The sequence below is a fragment of the Xenopus laevis genome, chromosome 8S (assembly GCF_017654675.1).
Source record: "Xenopus laevis strain J_2021 chromosome 8S, Xenopus_laevis_v10.1, whole genome shotgun sequence".
Taxonomy (NCBI): domain Eukaryota; kingdom Metazoa; phylum Chordata; class Amphibia; order Anura; family Pipidae; genus Xenopus; species Xenopus laevis.
In genome coordinates, this window is record NC_054386.1 from 12102680 (window position 1) to 12127224 (window position 24545).

General features: G+C 37.8%; 1 protein-coding gene across 1 annotated transcript; it reads right to left on the bottom strand.

The window, feature by feature from the left end:
- Positions 1 to 1363: 1363 nt before the first annotated feature.
- Positions 1364 to 24334, bottom strand: dlk1.S (delta-like 1 homolog S homeolog). Its single transcript, XM_041575079.1, has 6 exons — positions 23702 to 24334; positions 23406 to 23496; positions 14755 to 14818; positions 10730 to 10860; positions 3898 to 4039; positions 1364 to 2232 (listed from the first exon to the last, which is right to left on the bottom strand). Exons 1-6 carry the CDS (start codon positions 23705 to 23707, stop codon positions 1518 to 1520), a joined length of 1149 nt encoding a protein of 382 aa, XP_041431013.1. The 5' UTR covers positions 23708 to 24334; the 3' UTR covers positions 1364 to 1517.
- Positions 24335 to 24545: the final 211 nt, after the last annotated feature.

Consider the following 24545-nt stretch of genomic DNA (forward strand, 5'->3'; position numbering starts at 1 on the left):
GACAGACATTTTTCTCCCTTGCCATGTACCTGCATATATCAGTGATTTAAATATTCTAAATTAATTGCTAAGCTGGCCACGAATAAGCCACTTGCAATGATACACAAGGAGATGACCACACTGCTCCAATTGTGTTGGATGGTTTGCCAGCTGCAAAAACATATGGTTTGTCCACTGCCCTAGCTGAGACTGATGGTGGTGCATCTGGGTCTGCAAAGTGTCCTGTTTTGCTTTAATGTAGAGAAACCAGTACAGCTCCCCTGATTTTAGAATCAGTCTATAGCAAACACTTTAGTGTAGTGACGAGTGAATTTCTCACGTTTAGCTTTGACAAAAAATTTGCGAATTTCCCACGAAATTCACGAAAAAATTGTGGAATTCGAATTTTGACACCCACATCAATTTTGACGTCTGCATCAATGCGTGTCAATTTTGATGGTGGCGTTAAAGTCAATGAGTGTCCGAATTGTGTTGACATGCAAAAGTTTTGGAGCAAGCGACTTTTCTGATTTGAATTTTCGCTCGGGTTTCACGAATGTATTCGCCTGCGGCGTAACATGGAAATTCACCACAAATTCGCACCCAAAACCAAAACTTTACAGGGCCTGAAAAAAAGAACAGTTGGGGGCCGATTCACCAAGGGTCGAATATCGAGGGTTAATTAACCCTCGATATTCGACTGGGAATTAAAATCCTTCGACTTCGAATATCGAAGTCGAACGATTTTAGCGCAAATAGTTTGATCGAACCATCGAAGGATTATTCCTTCGATCGAACGATTAAATCCTTCGAATTGAACGATTCGAAGGATTTAAATCCAACGATTGAAGGAATATCCTTCGATCAAAAAAACGTAGGAAAGCCTATGGGGACCTTCCCCATAGGCTAACATTGAGTTCGGTAGCTTTTAGATGGCGAACTAGGGGGTCGAAGTTTTTTCTTAAAGAGACAGTACTTCGATTATCGAATGGTCGAATAGTCGAACGATTTTTAGTTCGAATCCTTTGATTCGAAGTCGAAGTCGTAGTCGAAGGTCGAAGTAGCCCATTCGATGGTCGAAGTAGCCCAAAAAACACTTCGAAATTCAAAGTTTTTTTACTTCGAATCCTTCACTCGAAGTTAGTGAATCGGCCCCTTGATGTTGCAACACCATTTCTAAATGTTGAGGAATGCATCAGTGATCCATCTAAAAAGATCAGCAAAGAACCCCAAGACTAATATCAGAAGTTCTTCAGGCACCTCTCTTGTTATCAAGGAGCCAAAGAAAGGAAACCTACTTTTTCAGACTTTGCAAAATGCATCCCTATAGAGTAGTATTAAGCATTTGAGAACAAAAAGCTCAAAGAAAAAACAGATTTCAATATTATTTTTTTTTCATGATATTATTAATGTTATGCAACAGAGAGATGTTCAGCCTCAGGGTTCCAGCTTTAGGTGACCTACAGCCTAAATCCTCTGCCAGTAGCACCCATGGAGAACTGAGCCTGGACACTAACAAAACAGTTTATTTCTCATGTTTATGTAGAAGCGTAATCCCTGCGGCAGTCTTCAAGTTTTACTCCTTCTGGGAATATTATTTGGACATCATGGTCCTCTTCTCGGCTTCTTTGCATGTAAATGTTTTTATTCTTCCTTAAAAGGCGGCTGTATTTGGCATTGGAAAACCACGTCTCGCACTTCGAAAAGAACACAATTGTGGTGGTGACGAGGACAGTGAGACAGGTCAGTAGCCCCAACACAATGAAACAGATAACTTGACTTTTGTTAAGGAGTGGATTTACATTGTGAATTGTCTCTTTGACTGTAATCTTAAGTACTTCATGTGGTGGAGATTTATGATAGGAAGGTAGCTTGTTTCTCCGCTCATATATATGTAGGCTCACGTTTTTATGGGGAAAAGAGCAGGTAGTTCCTGTATAACTGGGCTGACAAAAACACTGGAATTTTTCTCCCATTTGATAACACGTCCCACCATTTGCACATGGATTACTACTGCACAGTGGGGTGAGATCATTACACAACCGCCCAGAAAAACCCAAAGGGCAATGGCAGTGAAATCTCGATCCTATATCGGTGCAGCTTCCACCATTTCTGCAAGGATTAGGGTTGCAATCGTCAATGTCTATATGTATTTCACAGTAATTACCCACAAATCCAGCAGGGCACTGACAAGAAGCATAAGCTGCAAAGCCATTGTTGTCTGTGCACGTGCCTCCATTCTGACAGGGAGACCTGAAGGAAAAGTAAAGCCAGTGTTAATGCAACATACTCAATTTAACAGTTTAAATTCTAATATTAAATATACATGGTTTTTAACTTTGATACCTGGTTAGACTAACTTTTTCAATGGTACAGTGAGCCTTTTGATCTATGCCAAATGCATGCCATAGATGAAACAGACAACCAGAGATATAGGGGCCGATTTACTAAACGCTAGCGACTTTTCACCAGCATTGCCACCAGCAGGGACATCGCCAATTCGCTACCAAACCGGACCGTTGCTAGCGTTCATTCACCCTCTATCGTCAGGCGTCTTTTCGTTCTGTCGAGCGATCGTTACTCCGCAAATTCACTAAAGTGCAGATTTTACTGAACGTTACCTCTTTTGCCAGAGTTGACTTTGCCACCTTAGACCAGGCGAAGTGCTAAAAAGCAGCCAGATCTTCCTCAATCTTCTGTCACTTACATCATCTGCTGTGTGCCGAAACTACATTAAAGTTCAAAAAACGCTGGCGACTTTAACTTTTTTTAAGCGGTATTGGCTGCAAAATCCTAACTAATCGGTTTTCTCCAGACATTTCCTAACATATGGAACATTCATTTTACAGTGGGCTCATGTGTAGGGCATTATATTAACTCTCTTTATTAAGGACATGGACATTTGTAATAAAAAGTGGTAACTGCAAGCATTTGCACCAACATTTATAATAAAGACCTTCAACTTTAAATTACCCGCCATATGCAAATTGACCTAAGCCCAAGATCACTAGCGAATTTTCACTAGTCACAAACGAACGCTTCACTATGAAATGCTCGCACTGCCGAAGTAACGCTAACGAAAAAGTCTTTCTTGCTTTAATATAGTATATACTTAACACTTAGGGGGTTATTTACTAAACTCCAAATGCAAAAATCCCGAAAAATTCGTGATTTTTTTTTTATATAAAATCGGACTTTTGGAAAATCACAAATTTTTCTGAATTTATTCAACCCGAGGACGGAAAAGTCCGAATCAGAAAATCTGGCATCTCAGATCTTTTTTTGATGTGCGCTGGGTTTCGGGCAAAAAGCATAAGAAATCTGAGTTTTCGGGTGAAAAATCCGAAAAATCGTGAAAATCTGTTTTTTTTTTTCAAAGCAAATTTTCTGTAAAATATAATAATAAAAATAATAAGCGTAAAAAACCCGAGCGGAATTGATCGGAGTTTGTAGCAGAAAATGTTGAGATAAAATCTGACTTTGATAAATAACCCCCTAAGGGACTGAAACCAATAAATTTTTTGTATGTATACTACAGTAATGGGACCCGTTATCCACAATGCTCGGGATTTGGGGCTTTCCAGATAACTGATATTTCTGTAATTTGGATCTTTAAAACTTAATTCTACTAGAAAATCATGTAAACTTTAAATAAACCCAATAGGCTGGTTTTGCTTCCAATAAGGATTAATTATCTCTTAGGTGGGATCAAGTACAAGGGACTGTTTTATTATTACACAGAAAAAGTAAATCATTTTCTAAAATTTAGATTATTTGATTATAATGGAGTCTGTGGGAGATGACCTTTTCCTTGGAGCTTTCTGGATAACGGGTTTCCGGATAATGGATCACATTGACAATTTACCCTTCCATATGCATTTAATAAGCCAAGATGCAAAGAAGAAGACATATATTTACCCATTTGTAATGCAGGGTCCCTTTTTTAAAAGACAGTTTTTTCCTGTATACCCCAGACTGCACAAACAAATGTATCCGCCGTCCCCCGTTTCAATGCAGGTAGAGTTGCTGGAACAGGGCTTAGCAGCACATGGGTGAACATCTATAATGACAGAACGTGCACAATCTATATATGTTATGTTCCACAACCTGTAAGAAATATGATTTGCAAGAACGCTGTTGTCAACACCAGTCTATAGGTTACTGATATAAATCATGTACTGTAGGTACTGTACTTCAGGAAGTAGAATAATGATTTTATTTTTATTCCAAAAAAAACTAAAGGAAAATGGCAGAAATTGCCTCTTTAGGGAGAAGACTCATAGCTGGGGTAACTGAGCATGGAGCATGAATGAGTTGACCTCTGAAAAAGACTCAAGAGGCAAATATTTCTTTGGCAGGAGGAAACCCTTAGCAAGTGGTTTCCTAGGTGAGTCATCTTATACAGTAAAGAGCAATTGTGAGGGTTCAGTATATTAAAGTACTTCAGGTTTAAAGGGAACTAAAACACAGAAATAGGCTAGAAATACTACACATTATAGGGCAGATTTATCAAGGGTCGAAGTGAAAAAGTAAAAGAAATCAAATTTTGAGCTATTTTTTGTGTACTTCGACTTGGGAATAGTCCAAATTCAAATTTGAAAAAAATTCCAAAATTTGAATATCGAAATTTATCGTGTACTGTCTCTTTAAAAATTCAACGTCGACCATTCGCCATCTAAAACATGCCGAATTGCTGTTTTAGCGTATTTGGAGTCCATTGGTGGACTTTGAAAAAAACTCCCATTGCTTTAATATTCGACCCTTGATAAATCTGCCCCCATGTCTGGGGCTTTTTTCAAACAACCAATTCCAGCCAAATTCTGTTTTAGGCTTTCCTGCTCTGTATAGTAAAGAAAACTTCAAGTTTAAAGGAGAACTAAAGTTTAACACAGAAGAAGGCTAGAAATGCTACACATTGGGGCTTATTTATAAAAACAGATCTGATTTTTTAAATAAAAAAGTCCAACCAAACTCGAATCCACTCTTATTTTTCACTTCAATAGCTCAAAAATTGGGGGAAAGATGCAACTTTTTCATATTGTTGCTCAAAAAACGCAAACCACGGTCAAAAACCATAGTCAAACCCTGAAAATTTCATGAGGGTTAAAACATCTTCAAATAGTTAAGGGGACATCTGCCATTGTTTTTTTACATCAATTCGAGTATTTTGGGATTCGGATTTGGGACATTTGCGAATTTTCAGGTTTTTGGCGTCAAAACAGACGCCGCAAAAAAAATTGTGCCTTAATAAATAACCCACATTAAGGGGCTGATTCACTAAGGGTCGAATATCGAGGGTTAATTAACCCTCGATATTCGATTGGGAATTGAAATCCTTCGACTTCGAATATCGAAGTCGAAGGATTTAGCGCAAATAGTGTGATCGTACGATCGAAGGATTATTCCTTAGATCGAACGATTAAATCCTTCGAATCGAACGATTCGAAGGATTTAAATCCAACGATCGAAGGAATATCCTTCGATCAAAAAAAGTTAGCCAAGCCTATGGGGACCTTCCCCATAGGCTAACATTGAGTTCGGTAGCTTTTAGATGGCGAACTAGGGGGTCGAAGTTTTTTTTAAAGAGACAGTACTTCGACTATCGAATGTTCGAATAGTCGAACGATTTTTATTTCGAATCCTTCTATTCGAAGTCGTAGTCGAAGGTCGAAGTAGCCCATTCGATGGTCGAAGTAGCCCAAAAAATACTTCGAAATTCAAAGTTTTTTTACTTCGAATCCTTCACTCGAAGTTAATGAATCGGCCCCTAAGTCTGGGGCTTCTTTTCTAACAGATATTCTATCCATATTCCATTTTAGGCTTTACTGCTCCTTTATTGCTTTCTGTCTGCACTTTTATGCTGTTTCCTGATTATGGGATCCTGCAAGAACCTGTGAATATGCTGTTTTCTAACAGGCTAAAGAAGCCATATTCTTTCAAAGTTCCTAGTTCTCCTTTCCGTAAGTCAATAAGCATTTTAGACAAGAAACAGCAGGGAGAGATGTTAGATATAAAGTGCATTCCCAAGTCTATAGTAGCGTTTACTTAGAAATTGTATCTGTAAGTGCTACAATATTTCCGCTTCATATAAAAAAAAAACCCACATAATTTATACTTTGTACATTTTGGGGGAAAATGCTCAGTACAAAAGCTGCTTTAGCACTGTTTCTTTGAAATTGCTTTTGATTGCAGAGGTGAATTTTGCTTAGAGCCTTATATTAACATTTTCAAAGGGCCAAAGGTGAGCTACATGGACACATTTGTGCTTTCACTTATTTATATTGAGCTGATCCTCACCATAATAACCCAGCATCTGCCAACATCACTTAATGGGTTTTACACGCATGACCGAACTTAATCGGACAGTAGGTGTGACATTGTGCAACGTTATATAGTTCAGCCATTTTACTGTGCACATTTTGTAGAACAGGTAGTATGCAATCTAATATCCCCACTGCTTGGAATCTGCAGGGAAAATGTGGATCACAATACCTTATGTCTACTTAAAAACATTTCAACATTAAAGAAACCCTATAGGATTAATTTGCCACCAATATGGATTCATGTAGCGTATGCTACTTACAGTAGTTAGAATTGAGTAAGAAGTACCATTTTATTATGGCTTTAAAAGAAATTATATTTAAAAAATGAGTATTATTTGCTTAAAATAGACTCTATGGGGCAAATTTACTGAGCGACAAAAATTCGCCAGCGATGGCTTCACAGGCAGTGCAACACTTTGCCAGGCGAAAATTCACTCAGACTGTTAATTCACTAACATGTGAAGTTGCGTCCAGGGCGCCGAACACTGGTGTTAATTCGGCAAGCAGAGCGAAGTTGCGCTAGCGTTGGCTAATTTGCATAATGCGGGAAGTTTAATTTCAAAGGACATATATGTTGCAGCAAATACATTACATTACACAAGGCCAGGGAACCTTAATAAAGTTGTTATATTGCCCTACACATGAGCCCAGTGTTTGGTTTATGTGCCATATGTTAGGAAATGGAGGGAGGAAGCGGGTTGACCCAAAAAAAATTTGCACTCGTTTGCAGCCCATCACCCTGAAAAAAGGAAAAGAGGCCAGCGTTTTTTGGGACTTTCGCTCTTTCGCTAGCGAAGTTACGCTTGCGCCTGTTAGTAAATTGGCGACGTACCGAAATGATGTCACATGGGCGAATTTTCGTCAGTGTTTTCGTCACTTCGCCCTTTAGTAAATTTGCCCCTATGAGAGATCGGCTTTCCAAAATTCGGAGCTTTCTGGATACTAGGTTTTCAGCTTAGAGATTGCATACCTGTATCACTTCTCTCAGTAACAGTGTCACCTGTTGCTTATGAACAAAGAGTCTCTCACAAATAATTGTGTAGAATCCAGTTACTGATAAACCAGAAGAAATTTGGTGCAAAGTAATTATTCACCTTCAGTATTTGTACTGACTTAGCTTATAGTATGATGTAGGGTGTGATATTTTGAGTCAATTTGCAATTGGTTTTCGTTTTTTATTATTTGCAGTTTTTGAGTTATTTAGATTTTTATTCAGTAGCTCTCTTTCAGCAATTTGGTTGCTGAGTCCTAATTACTTTTGATGGGCGAATTTCTCCCGTTTAGATTCATAGAAAAATTAGCAAATTTACCGCAAAATTCACGAAACGGGCAAAAATGCACGAAAAATCATGAAACCGGAAAGTGTGCGTAAAAAGCATGAAATTCGAACGTTTTCACGAAAAAATTGAGCAATTCAAACGTTGTCACTAAAAGATCGAGCAATTCGAACATTTTCACAAAAAAGTCGAGTAATTCAAAAGTTTTCACAAAAAAAGCAAGCAATTAGAACGCTTTCACAAAAAAATTTTGAAAAACTCAATTTGACGCCAGTGAAAATTCGCCGGCGTCAAATTCCGATTTTCACTATTCTGATTTTCACTATTTCGATTCTCACTATTCCGATTTTCACTATTCACGAATTTATTCGCTGGTGGCGAAATGAGGAAATTCACCGCAAATTTGTGCCAGCCGAATTGATTCGCCCATCACTACTAATTACCCTAGCAACCATGAGTTGAGTTGAATAATTAACTGTAACATACATAGTAACATAGTAAGTTTGGTTGAAAAAAGACACACGTCCACCAAGTTCAGCCTTTTAAGTCTATATATAACCTGCCTAACTGCCAGTTGATCCAGAGGAAGGCAAAAAAAACCCATCTGAAGCCTCTCAGAGGGGGAAAAAATTCCTTCCAGACTCTAAAATGGACCAGTCCCTGGATCAACTTGTACTATGAGCTATCTGCCATAACCCTGTATTCCCTCACTTGCTAAACACCATCCAACCCCTTCTTAAAGCTATCTAATGTATCAGCCTGTACAACTGATTCAGGGAGACAATTCCACATCTTCACAGCTCTCACTGTAAAAAACTCCTTCTGAATATTTAGGCGGAACCTCTTTCTTCTAATCGGAATGGGTGACCTTGTGTCAGCTGGAAAGACCTACTGGTAAATAAAGCATCTCCTGCAATATAAATAGGAGAGGCCTGAATAGAAAGATGAGTATTAAAAAGTAGCAATAACAATAAAGTCATAGCCTTACAGAGCATTTGTTTTAAGATGGGGTCAGTGACCCCCATTTGAAAACTGGAAAGAGTCAGAAGAAGAAAGCAAATAATTAATTAAAAAAACTATAAAAACTAATAATGAAGACTAATTGAAAAGTTTATTAGAATTGGTGGTTCTATAACTTACTAAAAGTTAAATTAAAGGTGAACCAGCCCTTTAAGTATGTTATATAAAGGTTATTTGTGAGCACCTTTTTAATTGCCATTAACGTTTCCTTTTTTTACAGTTTTTGAATTATTTGCCTTCCTCTTCTGACTCTTTCCAGCTTCACTGACAAATGCTCTGTAAGGGCAGAGACACACGCTGCTATTTCGGAAGATTAGTCGCCCAGCGACAAATCACTTCTTCTTCAAGCGACTAATCTCCCCGAACTGCCTTCCCGATGGCTAGAATGTAAATCGCCGGCGGGACGACACTCGGAACGTTTTTTTTCCAAAGTCGCCTGAAGTTGCCTCATGGGGAAACTTCGGTGACTTCCGAAGTGATCTGAGTTCCATCCCACCGGCGGAATTCTAGCTGGCAGGAAGGCAGTTTGGATAGATTAGTCGCCCGAAGAAGAAACTATTTTTTGCTGGGCGACTGATCTCCTGAAATAGCAGCGTGTGTCTTTGCCCTTAGGCTACAATTTTTTTGTTATTGCTACTTTTTGTCAGTCTCTTATTCAAAGCAATGCACGGTTGCCATGGTTATCTTGACCCTAGCAACCACATTGCCGAAATTTCAAACCAGAGAGCTGCTGAATAAAAAGCCAAATAACTCAAAACCCACAAATAATAAAACATGAAAACCAATTGCAGATTGTCTCAGAATATCACCCTCTGCATCATAGTAAAAGTTAATTTAAAGGTGAACAACCCCGTTAAAGTGTTTTTATATAGGGCAGGTTTACAAAAAATAAAAAAGAAACTTGCTCACTAATACCAGTGAAAAAGCTTGAGTTCCAGTTGCCCTAAGCCTCAAATTCTTGCACTGAGAAATGTTTTTGATTTATGAGAATCAAAGAACTTTAAAGGGATCTTGTCATCGGAAAACATGTTTTTTTCAAAACGCATCAGTTAATAGTGCTACTCCAGCAGAATTCTGCACTGAAATCCATTTCTTAAAAGAGCAAACAGATTTTTTTATATTCAATTATAAAATCTGGCATGGGGCTAGACATTTTGTCAATTTCCCAGCTGCCCCTGGTCATGTGACTTGTGCCTGCACTTTAGGAGAGAAATGCTTTTTGGCAGGCTGCTGTTTTTCCTTCTCAATGTAATTGAAGGAGTCTCAGTGGGACATGGGTTTTTACTATTGAGTGTTGTTCTTAGATCTTCCAGGCAGCTGTTATCTTGTGTTAGGGAGCTGCTATCTGGTTACCTTCCCATTGTTCTTTTGTTTGGTTGCAGGGGGGGGAAAGGGAGGGGTTGATATCACTCCAACTTGCAGTACAGCAGTAAAGAGTGATTGAAGTTTATCAGAGCACAAGTCACATGACTTGGGGCAGCTGGGAAATTGACAATATTTCTAGCCCCATGTCAGATTTCAAAATTGAATATAAAAAAATCTGTTTGCTCTTTTGAGAAATGGATTTCAGTGCAGAATTCTGCTGGAGCAGCACAATTAACTGATTCATTTTGAAAAAATGTTTTTCCCATGATAGTATCCCTTTAAACAAGGCAGATAAACAACAAGAAGTCTTTTTACATATGGGAAAAAATCTCTATGCATGAAAAATGCAGTTTTCAAGAATGAGATTCCTAGGCTTTAGTAAATCTGCTCCTAGGGTTCTTGCTTGTGAACTTTTTCTGGAAATATTAACATTTATAATGTTCCTAATATACCCTATGACAATAACCACTCATTAAATTATCAAACAAGTTCATCTGTGTTTAAGAGTTTGACCTCCAGGTGGAGCTGTTGGATGCATTTTCTTCTTATCTTTCATCTTGTATGCAGCGATTCGAGTTCCACTTTCAGCTGAAACATGTTTTTAAGGCAAAATGGTTTCTATAAAATAATATTTTTGCACATTGATTTACTCTTTAATCAGTATAATCAGTAAAAATAGGAAATATATTTTAGACACTTGGATAGCTTGTTAATTCTGTGAGCAAGCTTTGCAGGCAATGGAGATAATTGTAAAAATTAACAAACCAATATCACAGAGGCTCCCAACCCATCCTTCTTCACAGAGGCATTGCCATGGTTTAGTGCAGCTCCCATGCAGACAAGCGGGAAATGGGATACACTGATCACAGAATTGTCCTTTCCAGCCAGTACGGCACCTGCAATATTATCAAACATTCTGTTGTTAACTATGTAACCTACATCCCAGCCCTTTCACCAGTTTCTCTCCATTTAGTCTATAATTGTAAAAAAAAACATTTAGGGCTGAACTCTACAGGCGTCTTTCGTCGGATCGTCTTGCGACAACAAAACACAGTAGAAAAGTCGGATGAAGTCGCAGGTAAAAATAATGGGACTGAACAAAAAGTCGCAGGTAAAAACTACACACGATAAGACTGTCGGATGAAGACGCAGCTTTCTGTTGTGTCGGATGGAATGTAGTTTTTACCTGCGACTTTTAGTTCAGTCCCATTATACTGTATTGGTATAGTAAAAAAATGAAGCAGGAAGGGGTGGGACCCTTACTATCAGAGGGGGGTCAGCTGGTTGATGAAAACAAAATAAAAGCGCAGATTCTGAACTCGTATTTTTCATCTGTCTACACAAATGAAGAACCAGTAAGTGAAGGTTTCCTTCTTAACACTCCCAATTCTAGTAATACAACTAATGATGCATGGTTCACACATGATGAAATTCAAAAGAGACTTGAACATGTTAAGATTAACAAAGGTCCAGGGCCAGATGGTATTCATCCCAGGGTAATTAGCGAGCTTAGCTCTGTGATTGCCAAACCTCTTTACTTAATTTTTCAGGATTCATTGAGATCTGGCACAGTGCCGAGAGACTGGCGAATTGCTAATGTGGTGCCTCTATTCAAAAAAGGATCCCGTTCTCAGCCTCAAAACTATAGGCCAGTTAGTCTGACGTCAGTATTAGGAAAGCTTTTCGAAGGGTTAATAAAGGATAAGATACTGGACTTCATAGCAAATCATAATACTATGAGTTTGTGCCAGTATGGTTTTATGCGTAATAGATCTTGCCAGACTAACTTAATTTCTTTTTACGAGAATGTAAGTAGAGACCTCGATTCTGGGATGGCAGTGGATGTGATTTACTTAGACTTTGCTAAAGCATTTGATACAGTGCCACACAAATGGTTACTGGTTAAATTAAGGAATGTTGGCCTGGAACATAGTATTTGTACCTGGATAGAGAACTGGCTAAAAGATAGACTACAAAGAGTGGTGGTAAATGGAACATTTTCTAATTGGACCAGTGTTGTTAGTGGAGTACCGCAGGGCTCTGTACTAGGTCCCTTGCTTTTCAACTTGTTTATTAATGACCTGGAGGTGGGCATTGAAAGTACTGTTTCTATTTTTGCAGATGATACTAAATTGTGCAGAACTATAGGTTCCATGCAGGATGCTGCCACTTTTCAAAGTGATCTGTCTAAACTGGAAAACTGGGCAGCAAACTGGAAAATGAGGTTCAACGTTGATAAATGCAAGGTTATGCACTTTGGCAAAAATAATATAAATGCAAGTTATACACTAAATGGCAGTGTGTTGGGAGTTTCCTTAAATGAAAAGGATCTAGGGGTCTTTGTAGATAACACGTTGTCTAATTCTGGGCAGTGTCATTCTGTGACTACTAAAGCAAATAAAGTTCTGTCTTGCATAAAAAAGGGCATTAACTCAAGGGATGAAAACATAATTCTGCCTCTTTATAGGTCCCTGGTAAGGCCTCATCTGGAGTATGCAGTTCAGTTTTGGACTCCAGTCCTTAAGAGGGATATAAATGAGCTGGAGAGAGTGCAGAGACTAAGTGCAACTAAATTGGTTAGAGGGACGGAAGACTTAAATTATGAGGGTAGACTGTCAAGGTTGGGGTTGTTTTCTCTGGAAAAAAGGTGCTTGCGAGGGGACATGATTACACTTTACAAGTACATTAGAGGACATTATAGACAAATAGCAGGGGACCTTTTTACCCATAAAGTGGATCACCGTACCAGAGGCCACCCCTTTAGACTAGAAGAAAAGAACTTTCATTTGAAGCAACGTAGGGGGTTCTTCACAGTCAGGACAGTGAGGTTGTGGAATGCACTGCCGGGTGATGTTGTGATGCTGATTCAGTTAATGACTATAAGAGGGACTTGGATGATTTTTTGGACAGACATAATATCAAAGGCTATTGTGATACTAAACTCTATAGTTAGTATAGGTATGGGTATATAGAATTTTAATTAAAAGTAGGGAGGGGTGTGTGTATGGATGCTGGGTTTTCACTTGGAGGGGTTGAACTTGATGGACTTTGTCTTTTTTCAACCCAATTTAACTATGTAACTATGTAACTATGTAACTATGTATTTTGACACCTGCGACTACATCCGACTACTGTCTCCTGCGTTTTGTTGCCGCGAGACGATTCCAGCGAAAGACGCCCGTAGAGTTCAGCCCTCAGTCATATTTTAAAATATAATTCTGATATTTTGTTTGATGACTTTTTTTTTTTAAGTTTGAAAACATTTCTCATAATTAAAAGAAACTGCTGATCCATAAATATGTAGATACCTAGAATCGGGGGCAGAGCAGAAAGTTTTAGGGACAATTACTGACTTAATAACATGTAAACTGTTACAGAAAGGCTGATAAAGGGCATGAAATACATTATGTGCATCTGTGGAGGCGGCGTATCTATTTTAACCATCCTTGAAGTGGGTATAAAGCCATTTAGAGACTGAAATACTGTATGTTAAGCCTCTAAAGGCAGGTCTATGTTACCAACTGGGTCTTTGCTAAAGGTTTCTATGTAAATGTTGCTACGGGTATGGGACCTGTTATCCAGAATGCTTGGGACCTGGGGTTTTCTGGATAATGGATCTTTTCATAATTTGGATCTTCATACCTCAAGCCTACTAGAAAATCATGTAAACATTGAATACACCCAATAGGCTGGTTTTTCTTCCAATAAGGATTAATTATATCTTAGTTGGGATCAAGTACGAGCTACTGTTTTATTATTACAGAGAAAAAGGAAATCATTTTAAAAAAAATTGGATTATTTGGATAAAATGGAGTCTATGGGAGACAGCCATAATTCTGAGCTTTCTGTATAACGTGTTTCCAGATGATGGATCCTATACCTGTACATATCTTTTCATAGGTGCCACTACATCAAAAAAATCACTGACCTGCACAAAGTCCTGACTTCAACCCAAATGAACACATTTGGGATAAATTGTAACACTGGTGCAAACCAGGCATGATTGCTCGTGATCTTTGCCCAATCGCACTTACCCCCATATGTAATAAAAGAAATATATATATTTTGGCAGGCACTGGACTTCTTATTCTGTCTTTCACTTGCACTCTATTAGTTCTGGGAAACAAGGGATAAGCAAGGTGTAATATATATTACACCTTGCTTATCCCTTGTTTCACAGAACTAATAGAGTGCAAGTGAAAGACAGAATAAGAAGTCCAGTGCCTGCCAAAATATATATATTTCTTTTATTACATATGGGGGTAAGTGCGATGAGTTATCAGGAATTAAAGCTCAGGCAAGAAGTGAAGATGAGGACAATAAAAAGGACGTTATTACTATGTACAATTCTAAAAAATATATTCCAACCAAAGGAGTGCACTACTATAGTTTGAAACTTTTCATCAAAAGCTGTTCCCTTGTAATAAATATACATAGTATATTTTTATCTGAACAATAACTTCCTTGAGTTTAGCTGGGGACCTTCATTAGTGATGGGCGAATTCATGGTGAATTTCCACGTTTCGCACACTATTCGGACGCCCATTGACTTTAACGTCAACGTCAAAATTGACGCGTGTCCATAATTGACGCGGGCATTAATTTAATTTTCGAGTTTCACAAATTTTGTGCCATTTCACGAATCTCGCTGGAAATGTGATAATATTTTGGCAAAACAAAACGGGAGAAATTCGCCAATCATTATTAGTAATGAGTTATTATTATTATGGTGGCTATTTTAATGCTATTCTAATGCAAGTGCATTAAACTAGGTCCAGTGTTGGTATTACCTGCATTCACCAGGACTTTCACAGAACCCATTTACTGGATGGCAGCCAGGCATGCAGGCAATTTCTAGAAGGAGAGAGAGAAAGTTCATTGTTTCGTTAAAATAAATGACATCTTGTGCCTACAAAGACTTCAAAGGCAGAACAGTAGAGAATAGGAGAGGAGAGCTAAAACCAGTTATTTTTGAGCCTGCAGAAAAACAGTGCACCTTTTTGGTAAAAGTTGGGCAGGGACGGTCCTTTAGTTTATTCATACCTGAAGTGCATAGAACAGTATGCCATTGTTTACACACTATTCAACTACCATATCGGCTGATTAGTTCATAATAACTCTCTGAACCCTTTTCGAGCTCAAAAGTAGAGGAAATAAATCCATGTTGGGATGAGAAAGTATCATTATTGTTTCTGAATATTACCCAATAAATAAATACCTTGGTTCTTCTAGACTACTTATTCCCTTTCTGTCTGAATGTGCTGACACTTTCTTTGTGCATGACCCTGTCTATTGTACAAAATAGCTCTGTCTCTGGAATTAATTTCCTTTTAGAGTGTACAGAAAAAATATATTATTAGCATTACCAACTTTTGCGGCTGATTTGCTAAAATAGGTGCCAAACTGCAGTAGCTATTGACTGCAACCAAATCTAATTGCTTTTCAGTTGCTATGGGAAACTGCACTGGGGCAATTTGTCACCTGCTTAAGGGCTCTTACAGACGAGCGTTTTTACATGCGCTCCCCTGCGTTCCATTTTTCTGCGTTCAGCCGCAGGGGAGCGCAGGAATAGACGCATTACATTTTTTCCAATGGGGCTGTACTCACACAGGCGCGTGTAGGCGCCGAACGCAGGTTGAGACGCAACATGCTGCATTTTCCCTGCATTCGGCGCCTACACGCACCTGTGTGAGTACAGCCCCATTGGAAAAAATGTAATGCGTCTGTTCCTGCGCTCCCCTGCGGCTGAACGCAGAAAAATGGAACTCAGGGGAGCGCAGGTAAAAACGCTCGTCTGTAAGAGCCCTTAGTAAAGTAGCCCATAGATGTTTTTATTATCATTTCTTAAAGGGATACTGTCATGGGAAAAAACATTTTTTTCAAAATGAATCAGTTAATAGTGCTGCTCCAGTAGAATTCTGCACTGGAATCCATTTCTCAAAAGAGCAAACAGATTTTTTTATATTCAATTTTGAAAGCTGACATGGGGCTAGACATATTGTCAATTTCCCAGCTGCCCCAAGTCATGTGACTTGTGCTCGATAAACGTCAATCACTCTTTACTGCTGTACTGCAAGTTGGAGTGATATCACCCCCCTCCCTTTCCCCACCCAGCTGCCAAACAAAAGAACAATGGGAAGGTAACCAGATAACAGCTCCCTAACACAAGATAACAGCTGCCTGGTAGATCTAAGAACAACACTCGATAGTAAAAACCCATGTCCCACTGAGACACATTCAGTTACATTAAGAAGGAAAAACAGCAGCCTGCCAGAAAGCATTTCTCTCCTAAAGTGCAGGCACAAGTTACATGACCAGGGGCACCTGGGAAATTGACAATATGTCTAGCCCCATGTCAGATTTCAAAATTGAATATAAAAAAATCTTTTTGCTCTTTTGAGAAATGGATTTCAGTGCAGAATCTGCTGGAGTAGCACTATTAATGCATTTTGAATGCATGTTTTCCGATGACAGGATCCCTTTAGAAATTACTCTCAACCTTTTTCAACCACTTGGTAATATTAAATCTATTTTAAAGGAAAAGTGCAACCAATATATAAGTAAGATTTATAACCAACCCCCACACTACTTACAGTTAATTGTGAGCCCGTATAATGTGTTTACATAATGTATTCTTCTGTTTATTTGTGTTTAAAAGTGATGGGCAAATTTATTCGGCAGGCGCAAATTTGGGGTGAATAAATTCGCAAAACCGCCGTGAAAATTCACCTGCGTCGTTTCGTGTGAAATTCGCAAATTTATTGGCAAAGCGAAACGCCCCAAATTCGCCCATCACTAGTGTTTAAACCCACTAGTATAATCCGCAGTATATAACCTTAAAAAGACAGATAAAGATAAATAGTGTATATAGTGAATAAAGTACCCCCTCTTGTAAAATATAAGGATATTATAAGTTGCCGAGGAGTTTCATGACCATATAAAAACACGAGGCCGAAGGCCGAGTGTTTTTATACAGGTCATGGAACTCCGAGGTAACTTATAATATCCTCATATTTTACAATTGGGGGTACTTTATTTATTATAATACACAAATTCTAGTGAGTCATGTGACAGAAATTACATCACTGCTCACCGTTTATAACTGATGACATCACTACTCACCGTTTATAAGGATATAATTTACAAGATATTCATGGCTTTTGTGTATTATAACAGTATATAACCTGTGTCTGTATTTTAGGGTTCTATTGCCACTTACCCATCAGCACTCCTCCACTCTTAGGGGTCCCTTTACTAAAGCGCAGTAAAAATATGCACACAAAATATAGACATTTTTGTTGTAGAATATGTTTTCGCCAGTTTACTAACCTGCATTAAATATAAATTTGCGAATTTTCTTGCGCAAGAATATGTTTTTGCCAGTTATCGCATTTGCTGAAAATAACGCTACGTACACATTAATGCCTGGTTTACTTAACAGCGAAATGTACGAAAGACAAAATTAACGCCAGAATATTTGCAAAATATTACCGCCTGCTTCTACAACAGCTTTTTCTGCTGAAAGACGATTTATTATGGCTAGGAGGGACCAAAGGCCTAGATTTAACTACATTTATATGATGCACACAGATTTATTGGTAAAGCTTGTTTATGAATTTTATTTATGTGATTCTATTGGCAGGGGTACGACTTGTGACTGGATGTATTGAAATGTGGATTTATATCATGCCTACATGTTTGATTGGGTGAAATCTGTTTACTGTGTTGTTGATAATATCTATAAAGTTTAGCAGTTTTGAAGATACATATCTGACCATGAATCATGCCATAATAAACGCCATAAAACAAGACTATTTTATAGCATAAATATTCACAAACTGAATTTGTCGCCAGAAAATTCTCATCTCTAAAATTACCGCTAACGTAAGCTGGTTCGTCAACATAGTTACCGCAAGTGATCGCAATGACTTCTGAGCGCATCGCTGTTTAGTAAACTTAGTCACTGCGAATATTTTGCCGGAAAAGCCTTTTGAATCAAGGAACTATTCCTGAGTAATTAAAGCACAAGATAATAGAAGTAAATAATATTTTTTTTAAATTACATGCTCTACATTTAGTCAACAAAAAGGGATTGCAGATTTCCCCATTGTAATTGCAGGTAAAATTGTTGTACTGTGTTGGCCAGAAACATGTTACAGGGCAACCCTTTTGAAATAAAAAATAACAAAGTGGTATAACATACCTCCCAACATTTTGGAAGTAAAAAGAGGGACAAAATTTTTTTTTCACATGTAGCACAGCGACATTTTTTGACCACGCCCTTTTCTGTGGCCACACCCCCTAATTACCATGTTCATTTTACAAAATTCGGCAGGTTATGCAAGTTTGAAAATATTTCTCCTAATTTAAACAGTTTTTGGGTGTCTCAAAATTGTTACACAGTATCTTATTTGCACATGTTAGCTGTTCTGGGCTCTCTGCTTAAAGCCAATTAAGTTAGAAACTTTGTTTCTTTTTCTGGCTGTTCAGTGCAGAGAAAATAGGGACTTTCCAGTACAAATGAGGGACAGCAGGTTGAGCTGTCAAAAGAGGGACTGTCCCTCCAAAAAAGGGACAGTTGGGAGGTATGGTATAAAGGTGATATCTTTATTGGCTAACTAATATAATCATAGCCATCAGGTAATCCGCTTGAAAAAGGAACTAAAATGGTCTGAAAGCTTGCTATGATTATTTTAGTTATAGGGATGCACCGAATCCACTATTTTGGATTCGGCCGAACCCCCAAATCCGTTGATAAAGATTCGGCCGAAGACTGAATTGAATCCAAATGTGCAAATTAGGGGTGGGAAGGGGAAACCATTTTATACTTCCTTGTTTTCGGGAAAAAAGTCACCTGATTTCCACCCGCCCTTAATTTGCATATGGGATTTGGATTTGGTTCGGCTGGGCTGAAGGGTTCGGCCGAATCCGAATCCTGCTGAAAAAGGCCGAATCATGCCCGAATCCCGAACCGAATCCTGGATTCGGTGCATCCCTACTTAGTTAGCCAATAAAGGTATCCCCTTTATACCACTTTGTTATTTTTTATTTCAAAAGGGTTGCCCTGTAGCAGATTTCCCCAGTAATTCTTGTACTTTCAGTAATTCCAGAAAGTACATATATATAATATTTAAGAAAGATTGAATTGCAGGACAAATCCGAGGCAGTAGTCTTAGACTACAAATTGTTTTAATTGGGGAAGTGAATGCCACACTACATGTTTCAGGCTAAGCCCTTTATCAAGTGTGATAAATATTAATCATAGTAATAAAAAGCTACAACTGTCAGTGTTGCCATGTATGTAAAGGAAGAGCTTGTGTTTAGGTTCCATTCCTTTGTATTTGTTCCGATAAAGGTATAGCAACCTGGCATTATTAAAGGCACTATACTCCATAATCTAGAGCAGGGGTCCCCAACCTTTTTTTACCCGTGAGCCACATTCAAGTGTAACAGGAGTTGGGGAGCAACACAAGCATGAAAATATCCCTTGCGATGCCAAATAAGGGCTGTGATTAGCCATTTGGTAGCCCCTATGTGGACTGGCAGCCTACAGGAGACTCTATTTGTTATTATACTCAGTTTTTATGCAATTACAACTTGCTACATGTTCTTGCATAGAGGATTGCTCACAGTTTCATGGCATTGCTCTTTATAGCCTGTAAGAAAATGCAGGAGGTTTTTCCCTAAAGCTACTTCTAGACCTACTGTATATTACAGGCCATTTTAGTTGACTATCCTCCTATTGAAAACAAGGTTGTGCCCATTTGTGGCCTTTTTTAGGGGGGATTATAAATCTAAACGTGGGTTATGAAATGTGAAGAAGGTTGCCCACATATTCCTTGTACAATGGAATTTAATGCAGTGCTGAAGCTGCAAACTGAACTTATAATACCTTTATAGGAGGAAACCAAAATAAGAAAAAAAACACAACTTCTTATTCAATACTGTTTTTCTATTCTTATACAAAGGTATAAGGAAAAAGAATGAATAGTGGTCCAACAAAGCAGAATTGGGAGTAGTGATACCTGATTAAAGGGGTTGTTGATCTTTGTCAACTTTTAATATGTTATAGAATAGCCAATTCTTCAGTTTGCCTTCATTTTTCTTTTTTATAGTTTTTAAATGATTTTCAACTTTCTTCTGACTCTATACATCTTTCAAACGGGGGTCACTGACTCCATCTTAAAGGTGAACAGCCACTTTAAGTAAGGAAAAAAGCTAAATCGGCACCTTCGAAAAGATGTAAACTTAGAATTTTATTATAAAATGTATTTCCAATTACCCCCAATGGTATATGTGGTTAGCTAACCCTTCAGTTGGGTATTACGCTATAATAAGCCAAATTCAATTCAATGAGAGGAAAATGATCTCAATGTAGAACTCCAACTCCATTGACATTTATGGGTTCATTTGGAATTGAAATAGGAGATTTATGTTTCTCATAAAAAAAATCTGGACATAAGAACAGGTATAGGATCCCTTATCCAGAAACCTCTAATCCAGAAATATCCAAATTATGTCAAGACCATCTCCTATTGACTCTGTTTTAAGCAAATAATTCTAAACGATTTCCTTTTTCTCTGTAATAATAAAACAGTATCTTGTACTTGATGGTAACTAATGTTATCCACATTGGTGGCAAAACAATCTTGTTGGGTTTATTTAGGGGCCGATTCACAAAGGGTCGAATATCGAGGGTTAAATTGCCCTCGATATTCGACTGGGAATTAAAATCCTTCGACTTCGAATATCGAAGTCGAAGGATTTTAGCGCAAATAGTGATTATTCATTCGATCGAACGATAAAATCCTTCTAATCGAATGATTCGAAGGATTTTAATCCAACGATCGAAGGAATATCCTTCGATCAAAAAAACGTAGGAAAGCCTGTGGGGACCTTCCCCATAGGCTAACATTGAGTTCAGTAGCTTTTAGATGGCTAGGGGTCGAAGTTTTTTCTTAAAGAGACTATCGAATGGTCGAACGATTTTTAGTTCGAATAGTTCGATTCAAAGTCGTAGTCGTAGTCGAAGGTTGTAGTAGCCCATTCGATGGTCGAAGTAGCCCAAAAAACACTTTGAAATTCAACGTTTTTTTACTTCGAATCCTTCACTCGAAGTTAGTGAATCGGCCCCTTAATGTTTAAATGATTTTTCAGACTTAACACTTGTTGATCCAAATTATCTAAATATCCAGGTTTCAGAATAATAGATCCAAATAATAGATCTTATATCTATTCCAGTACTGGACAGCACCAATGGAGTAAATGTCCTGGGGCAGATTCAGTTTGAGGTCAGAAACATATCACATAATTCAATTTCAATAGAATTTACATGAGAAACCAAGAGCTAGTGGAAATATACATTAACATGTCCCTACTTAAGTCTTAGCACCTCATATTATGTTTCTGCCAAAATTCTTTACATATGTGCAGAATTTGAGGTTATTATGATGCTGTTTGTTATTCTATGCCAAGAAATCTGTTACGTCTGCCCACTAAGGCTAGATACAACGGGCAATGCATTAGATGATTGTTTCTAATCTGCCATCGAAGCTAAGCGCTAATGTACTTCCTTTTAAATCATGACAACATTGTTTACTATGAATTGCTCACAAAGAAATACTATATTTAGACTAAGAAAGAGGCTTGATAGATTCAAGTGGTTAAATGGAAAAAGTATTGATTCCGTATTTGCGTGGAGCCTGCACCTTCTAATCTAGGTTTGCCTTTGACAATGCTGTAACTCAGACTAATATAGCTGTCCTGGTTTCTCTTATTTTATGTTGTAAGTGTTTTTCGGCAATTACAAATAAGGAGATGGGATAAGGGTAGAGCTAGGAAATATAATACCACCACAATACAATAATGTCAACAACTATATGTGTATATTACTCTATCAGAGATGGAAGAAAAGGATCATAAAAGTAGCATACAATTTGAGTTTAAAAATGAGTGTACTTTTAAATAAAGAGTCAAGACTGAACATGTGATCAAACAGCAGTAAATGGCACATGCCCTGGGCAAGTTCCAAATATATATATATATATATATATATATATATATATATATATAGATGTGTGTATGTATATATATATATATATATATATATATATATATATATATATATATATATATATATATATATATATATATACAGGTATGGGACCTGTTATCCAGAATGCTCGGGACCTGGGGTTTTCCGGATAGCGGATCTTTCCGTATTTTGGGTCTTCATGCCCCTAAGTCTACTAGAAATTTATTTAAACATTAAATAAAGACAATAGGCTGGTTTTGCTTCCAATAAGGATTAATTATATCTTAGTTGGGATCAAGTACAAGCTACTGTTTTATTATTATAGAGAAAAAGGAAATAATTTTTCAAAATTTGGATTATTTGGATAAAATGGAGTCTATGGGAGACAGCCATTCCGTAATTCGGAGCTTTCTGGATATCGGGTTTCCGGATAAGGGATCCTATACCTGTATATGTATATTCCACTATATTACCGGCACTCTCGACAAAAGCCATTATTATGCCTTGGTGCATAATCACCAAATAATCGCCATTCACTCCGAAAGTCACATGATTTGGGGCAGCTGGGAAATTGACAAAATGTCTAGCCCCATGTCAGAATTCAAAATTGAATATAAAAAAATCTGTTTGCTCTTTTGAGAAATGGATTTCAGTGCAGAATTCTGCTGGAGCAACACTATTAACTGATTCATTATGAAAAAAATTTTTTTTCCCATGACAGTATCCCTTTAAAATTGAAAAAAATATTTTATTGCAGAACTAAAGACTGATGTTTTTCTCAAAGAGAAAGGCCTTAACGTCAGTCTTTAGTTTTGCGATAAAATCTTTTTCTCAATTTTAAGCACTGTGAGTGCAATCTTTTGGAGTATATATATATATATATATATATATATATATATAATTCATCGAATTTGCCAGCAATCAATCTGAAACACTACATGTATGTTAGTTCACTACATGTATGTTGGTATAAATAAATGACCTGCTGTGTTTAACCCCTCCAACCACCTGTAATGTGTTGGTTAACATTTGAGCAACATGGTCTATAAGAAATTTTTTTTTAAAGGCCAAAAAATGTTCAAAGCTTGGTCCATACCTGAGAAATGAGATGCCAAATTAAGGGCTAACATTTCTGAAAATTGCTGTACACCATGTCATTGAAAAACTGAGCTTGTTCAATAAACATTTGTTAAACATGTGTAACACGAACAAAGGTAATTTAATACAATAGTTTAATTCAATATAAATATTTAATTCAATATAAAATTCTAGCAGTTCATGGAGACATTATAGAGACCTAGGAGCCACTTATGGATTTGCATCCAGTGGTACCCACGCCAATCACATGCACAATTGCTTACAAATTAGACAAATGTGGAGCAGAGGTAATGATTTTCAACCTTTTACCTTTAGTCTCTGTGGTTATGAAGCGAGACAGGAGCAGGCACAGAATGCACGAGGCAGTTAACTCCATCCCTTGTGTTTCCCTAGAGAGTGCCTACAAGCAGAATACACGTCACTATACAGAAGTAATGCATAGGTATAAGATTAGATCATTCTTCATGAAAAAAAACCAAAAACAAGTCTTCTAAATAGTTTATATACAACCTATACTGCTATCAATAACATAGTGCATTGAACTCTAAGCTGCAACTCAATGTACATGCCTTCATGGCACATGGGATGCAGGAGCAAATACTAACCTCCATTGCTGTTCTCCAAGGTTTACATAAAGGTTAGATTTTCATAATTTGTTCATAATTTGTTGAAATCTTCACATTGATAACTGCCTGGAGGAGAACAAAGGATCTCTCCAAACAAACTTCTGTAATCAGCATTGACTTATATTAAGACAGAAGTCAAAGAAATGATATGCAATCCAGATGTTACAGGTGTAGATTCAGGTGTCCTTCAGGAATTTAGTGCTTAACTCCAGTAAGAAGAGGATCCTGGATTATGCAATGAAAGGTGTTCGGCAGCTGGTGTTTCCTGAATGATGTGCATGGAAGAAACAATGACTTGTACTAATGCAGCAGTTCTGCTGTTTTCTCACCCATTCCTTTTACTTCTGTGTCTAGCATCTATTCCCTTCAATCCAGATCCACACTGCCTGCAACAACTGAAGGCAGCTCATTCACCAGAACCCTGGATAAGCACGCCTCCAACAATGCTGTTAGTCATTCTGTAAGCTTCAGGGAAAAGATGAAGTGGAATTTTAATGTCCTTCCACATAACGGTCTGACAAACCTTCATCCTACACTGCTGCTTGTATCTTATTTTGATGCCGGGTGCAACCTTCCGACTTCAATCCCACTGTCTGTTCATGATTATTACAATGACATGGGTTAAATAGAAGTTTTCAAGTAAAAGGTCAGCACATAGCTTTTATTTAGGGGCCGATTCATGAAGCTCGAGTGAAGGATTCGAATTAAAAAAACTTCGAATTTCGAAGTGTTTTTTGGGCTACTTCGACCATCGAATGGGCTACTTCGACCTTTGACTACTACTTCGACTTCGAATCGAACGATTCGAACTAAAAATCATTCG

Excerpts from the sequence above, each read along its gene's own strand:
- dlk1.S (XM_041575079.1), bottom strand. Across the intron at positions 10,861-14,754 it reads GAAAGTCCTGGTGAATGCAG|GTGCCGTACTGGCTGGAAAG; the intron begins GTAATACCAACA and ends ATAATATTGCAG. Across the intron at positions 4,040-10,729 it reads TGGGAGCCTCTGTGATATTG|ATGTTCACCCATGTGCTGCT; the intron begins GTTTGTTAATTT and ends CTGTCATTATAG.